Genomic DNA, 6,144 nt, shown 5'->3' with positions numbered 1-6,144 from the left:
TAATTTTTTTTTTAGTTTTTCCAAGTTTTTTAAAAATTTTTAAATTTTAAAAAATTTTTTCCAAAAAAAAAAAAAAAAAAAAAAAAAAAGAAATAAAGCTGTGAGTTTTAGCTTTGTGCTGGTTATGAGTTCGGAGATGTTACCCTGCTGGAAACGTTAGAAAACTAAGTTTAATCCAGGATGACCTGATATTGTAAGGCATTGATCCGTTTGCCGTGCTGCTCCAGGGACTTTAAACCGGATCCCAGACGGTTGTCAGCTCAGTCTGAGTTTCACACTCCGAGCAGTAAACCAGGTCAGATAATTCAGAGTCACGCCTTGAGACTCGTGTGTGTGTGATCAGGGTCATCTGGGGGCGATCTCCTGCATCATGGGGGGCAGGTGGATCCCTGGACATGAATCTCTGTGTCTCAGTTTGAACATCAGCTGCTCTTTTTCCTGAGAAAGATTCTGGTTTACTGCCATCTGTCTCTCTAGCGCCACCTTCAGGTCCTGCTGCTCCTTTGAAAACTGCCTAGAAAACGGATAAAGGAAAATTAACAAGCGTATTAACATTTTTTTTTGGTTGTTTTCTGATCATTTTTGCACAAAGCTATTTTGATAATAAACTTCTTCATACGTTTATTAACTTCACAAATTTTTATTAGAAAAATTTAGACTAATCTGTTATAGATTCTTTACATTCGGTGCAAAGTACTACTACAGAAAACCCAAAATTTAGTGTCCTCAAAATGTTACACAAAACTAATAAGAAAATGATGTTCAGTACATAAATGTTATGTTAAGACTGACACAACAATGGGGAACACTCAACATCTGGCCAGCAGAAAGTTAATGACAGCAAACAAAAAGAGGGGAAACCACAAATGATAATTGCTAAAGAATCTGGCTGTTCACAGAGTTGTATCAAAGTATTTCAATGGAAAATCAAAAGGAAGGAAAAACTGTGGTCGACAAAACTGCAGGAGAATTTCTTTTTATTTCCTAATGTATTTACATATTTAAATGTCTACCTCGAGCACAAAGTGGAACAAATGTCAAATTTGCACAAAAAGAGCCTTTGTGTTCTAAATAAATAAATTAAGGTTGCCAATATGAAACTGTGATTATTAACTGACAAGAGACAAAGCTGTTGAATCCTCTTCAACACAAATGTTTTGTTAGTTTAGTTGGAAGTTGGCCTGGCCAGCAGATGGCCCCATATTTACACTTACTGAATGAGGGTCTGGCAGTTGTCTATCCGGACCTTCAGGTCCTCGTTCTGCTGCAGAACGTGGACGATCTGGTCCTCCAGAGACAGATTCTTCTCCACCTGAACAGAGGAAAACCAAACATCTTCAGTGGGACCTTTAAGAGCTCAAGGAGCTACAGTCTTATAACTCTCCGAACCTACCAGCTCATCCATCTGCTGGAGCTTCCTGCTTTGCTCCTGCACACGCTCAGCCTTCATCTCAATCACAAACAGCAAAGACTCCTGCTCAGACTCCCAGAATGCACCTGGGCTGCCATGTTCCTGAGCAATATTGAAGAATTTTTATGGAAAACCTTCAAAATTCTGTGCTTTATTTCCTCCAGCTGTGTTGAAAACTACCTGAATATTTCTTTGCAAATTCTTTTTAAAGGTTGACTCTTCAACTCGTTTCTTCAACTCGTTGTAGACCTGCAGCTCAGCCGTTAACCGCTCCACTTCGGCCTTCAGGTAGAGCACAATTACAAACACAAGCAGAGAAAGTTAGTGAAAACAGACACGATTCTTGGCCTTCCCTTTTTTTATTTTATTCCTCTAATAATTTCTATTTTTTTATTAATTAGAAAATAATTTAAAAACAATGTTCCATGTCAATCTTATCTGTTTTGTAAGTGAAAGTAAACTGTGGAAAGTAAGGATTACATTTAAGATAGAATAATTTCAATTAAAAAGCTACAAGATTTTAATCTTTGAAAAACCACCAATAGTGGGTTATAAACACCACCATCTTTATTTTTTCTCATATTCTGACATTTAGCTTTACTAAAACCTCAATATCAGAGAGGCTTTGTGCCTTTTGTATTAACACAGTTACCTTGAGGATCTCTTCAGTCGCCTGAAACCTTTTTGTCAGTTCAGTTTTCTCCTGTTCATGTTTGGTCTGCAGCTCTGCAAGAAACAACAAGATGTTTATTTTCAGCAACATCACATGATAAAATACACCATGCAAACAGTGTACTGTAGAATGGGTTTCCATACTATTTTCACTGACGTGAAGTGGTGTGGGAAAAGAAAAGAAAAAAACTCCAAGCAGAAACTTTTCAGATAGAAATTTGAAGGGTGTCAATGCAGCAACTCTCTGAAAATCCAAAATAAACTTCCTTTTGTTAGTTACACAAAAAAAAGGAACTTATGTGATGATGAATTTATGTAAGAATGAATATGATGCTGAGTAATGTTAGAGGGCCTGGTTTCTATGGTGATTCTCTCCTTTTAGGAAGCGGGGGAGCGTGTATCATCACTTTATCTGACAAGAAGAGAGAATAAATGTTACGCCTCAAAAAGTCCCTGCCTGAAAACTACAAATTATAAGAAACATATTTCTTAACCAAGGGTGGAAAAACCTTCTGGCAGCGACGCAAGCACATATTTATCTCTAAAGCTGCTCCAGGTGGGAGCAGCTGAGACCTGAAATGTCTTAAAAAGACAATTCAATCTCAGTTTGGAAAAAAAAAAAACCTCAAGAGTTGAAATATACTTGTGGTGAACAACGGATTAAACAGTTTTAACTGCTGATAAAAGTGACAGAGGACACAAATATGGGAAGTGTGGAAGCCTCTACATAGGACATAGGAATAACAGAGAGTTGGCCATTCTAAGGTAAAATCCCAGCGCATACAGTGTTCATGTTTTGTTTTGTTTTTTTCATCCAGACGGCTTCCCGCGCCCCCCCTGCAATGACACGGCACCCCCCCTAGGGGGCGCGCCCCACAGTTTGGGAACCTCTGGCATAGGGTTTACATTTAAAGGTTAAGCAGTGGATATGAAAGTAGTGTCTGAATATTTTAAATGATCAAAAGCTATTTGTGACAATTTCCAATTTCATGGTCAAATGTAAAAAAAAAAAAAAAAAAAAAAAAAAGCCCAACTTTTTCTGACCTGTTTAAAGGTGGTCCAAAGGAGGCTGCACTTTTTCAGTGGTTTGGCTAATCTTCAATTACAGTCCACAAAGAAAATTTCCGATTCATGTTTTGGCTCATCTATTTTTTATTTTTTTTTCTGATGCGTAATGAGTAGTGAACCACAAGTAGTGACAGAGATGGAAGAAAGACACACAGGAACTATGGAGGAATTCTAATGCATTCCTACACGAGACAATTCAAATAAACACAAAGAAGTGTTAACATCCACCCACACAACGGCTTCACAAAGTATTCCCAAAAAATGTGAACCGACAGCCCAGACGTGAAAAATCCACCCCGAGAGGAATGCAAACGGAGAGCAGGACAAATGAATGAATGAAACAAAAACCGTGACACAGTGAATGTTTACCTTCAACATGCCTCTCGTGTTCTTCTACGGCTGATTTACTTTTGCGTTCATGCAGAACGTTCAGATCAGCTGTCGTCTCTGTTCTCACCTGCAGAACCGGAGATGAGTCAGTTCCGTGACAGAATGAAAGACGGGAGAAAAAGAGTGGGAAATTGTGAGTTAAACTATGAAACTGCACAGCAGAAGGCATCTAAACATCTTTTAAAGCAATCTGGATTAATAGTTCTTAATCATTAAACTTTTTCTAGAAGGGTTATTTAAAAACTTGAGAAAAGTGGACAAATTAAGTGACAAAATAGAAAACGGATCCAGTGATTACTGCTGAATCAGGGTTTTTTTTTTTTGTCCGGGTCAGAGCGAGGACGTAGGCAGACAGTAAAACGTGGCTGACAACATAAATCACATGCAGAGTAAACAAACTCCTGGCTGCTAACTCAGAAGATCACATGACTTAAGCTGCAGGATTACAGCAGCTTCTGATTACGGAGCAGAGTCAAGAGCTCCCAGCTTGTTTTCTTGCATACAAACAATCCCATGAAAGGCAAAACTGAAAACCGTGACAGTCGTGACAGGTTTAGAGAAGCAGAAGTCGCTGCAATAGCAGAAATGATAAGGATCTTTTAAATTCAGGAAAAAGCCAAAATGCTGAAAGAAGGAACAAAGGTGCATTAGTTCCACCTATAAATTATAAAAGATCTAAAATAAGATCTTTGTAATGCAGGATTACCTTTACCTGACCATGAAAAATCTAGCGCCGAGAAAAAAAAAAGTTACTTCCTAAAAGACTTGTGCTTTTGCTTTTTTTCCTCAACACTTAACATCCATCAAACACTTGAGATAACTCTTGCTAAGTTTTTTAAATCAATGTGGAAGAAAGTCACACCACCTTCTATGCAAAGTTTTGGGGCATTAATGGCATTAATTGGATTCACATCCAGACTTTAAATAGATCCCTCATTTTGATGTTTTTGGAGCCATTTAGATACTCTTGAGAGACCAAAACTTTCAAAAAGTTTAGATTTTCTCTGATCAGTCCACAGAATAATGTTCTGAATTTTGGAGGCAGGGGGCTCATAAAGATGTTAACATTACCCTCATAAAAACAGGGTCTTGTTTATTTGGGGAGAGGGGTGCGTGGAGAGGGGCTCAATCATGGTTTTGGCCTTGGAACTTCCCCACAGTTAGTTTCTTGTTAAATCTCCCACTGTGACTGAGGCTTACAGTGCTTTAGATGTTCCGGTTGTTTTGAGACCACCTGTATAAGTCGCCGCTCGCTAGCTAGCTAATGCACTATATAGCTACTAAAGGGACTGATTACATCTGTTATCCATTTGTAGACAATGACTCTTGATGACTCAAGATTTGTAGACAATGATTCTTGATATAGTTGGTGGGAGGCCCAGAAGCCTTAGAAACTTTCCTTTTTCAGACTTAAAATGTCACACCACACAACGTTGTTTGTCATTTCTTTTCATTGAGATATGATATATTACTACATTTATTTAAGCATGCTGTCAGACAGATCCTGCTTAAGATATTCTTGATTCAACAGGTCTAACAATCAGCCAGTATTTTCAGTATCAGTGTTTTTTCACCTTATCAAGGATGCTCAGAACAAGTGCGCACACTTCTTCGTCAGTGTGGTGTTTCAGTAGCTCCGCCCTCTCTGAACTCCCATTGGCTGAGAGCACTTCCTTTAAAATCTTCAGCTGCCACTCGAAACGCTCCAGCTGCTTCTCAAGACAAACATCCAGGTCACTAGACGAACGTTTACCTGCGAGGAAACAAACCAGTAAGGAAAAAAAAAGAAACTAAGCAAAGCTACTACCTTGTTCCCATGCACAGCTTATACACGGTCCTTACAGGGTTAGAGAACCACTAGCCCACTTTAAAAAACAAAAACAACAAAAAAATGTTTGTAAAATTAAGGCATTATGAACACAAACATATGAAAGCACTGCAGCTTCAGTTTGAAATTTTTGAATGAAATATCTTCCACATACTAAACCAGTTTATAAAACAGTCATGTTTTTGGTACCATCAAGTTCAACAATGAAGTTATCTGTTAAGATATAAATAATAAAATTTTTTAATTAAAGCTAACATTAAAAGTCATTATAAACTTGCAAACAACCACGCACACGCACACAACATTTAAATATTCCAAACTTTGAACATCAGTCTTCAAGACAACACCATCAAAATCATGTTCACCTGTGGGTTAAACTTAAAGGCATTTTCATTTGTATCTTATTTTATAGGAAGCTTGGACAGAAATGCATGCTTGTCTGAGTTTTGAGAAAATCTTCTATGAATGTTTACTGCGTTCTGTTGGCTTCAGTTGGTTGGATAAATCCTGCAGTCTGTAAGCATTCAGCAGGTCCGGTTAAGTGTACGATTCTCAGTATTTCAGTCATGAAATTGAAAACCAATCTGTCAGAGTGAACACCTGGTCTTTTCAAAATCTGTGATGACTGTGAAATGGTAAACGGTAAGCAGCTTTGTACTTGTATAGCACCTTATGAAGTCCAGAGGACCCCAAAGCGCTTCACAACACACTCATTCACTCATTCACACGCACACTTCCCCAATGAAAATCTGTAATGTGTTACCTGGCTCATATA

The 6,144-nt window shown here is 38.1% G+C and overlaps 1 protein-coding gene across 1 annotated transcript in view; it reads right to left on the bottom strand.

The window, feature by feature from the left end:
- Positions 1-49: 49 nt before the first annotated feature.
- ccdc69 (coiled-coil domain containing 69) overlaps positions 50-6,144 on the bottom strand; it is a 23,792-nt gene continuing 17,697 nt past the window's right edge. Inside the window, exons 3-9 of the mRNA XM_015046292.1 lie at positions 5,116-5,294; positions 3,521-3,608; positions 2,064-2,137; positions 1,592-1,693; positions 1,394-1,513; positions 1,215-1,312; positions 50-514 (exon numbers count right to left, since the gene is read on the bottom strand). Coding sequence (XP_014901778.1) covers positions 346-514; positions 1,215-1,312; positions 1,394-1,513; positions 1,592-1,693; positions 2,064-2,137; positions 3,521-3,608; positions 5,116-5,294 — 830 coding nt within the window. The 3' untranslated portion in view covers positions 50-345. The remainder of the gene's footprint in view (positions 515-1,214; positions 1,313-1,393; positions 1,514-1,591; positions 1,694-2,063; positions 2,138-3,520; positions 3,609-5,115; positions 5,295-6,144) is intronic.

This window comes from Poecilia latipinna, unplaced genomic scaffold, assembly GCF_001443285.1.
Source record: "Poecilia latipinna isolate Pla-1442-1.1 unplaced genomic scaffold, P_latipinna-1.0 Scaffold771, whole genome shotgun sequence".
Taxonomy (NCBI): Eukaryota; Metazoa; Chordata; class Actinopteri; order Cyprinodontiformes; family Poeciliidae; genus Poecilia; species Poecilia latipinna.
The sequence above is the reverse complement of the archived record's forward strand: the minus strand, read 5'-3'. Positions and strand labels throughout refer to the sequence as shown.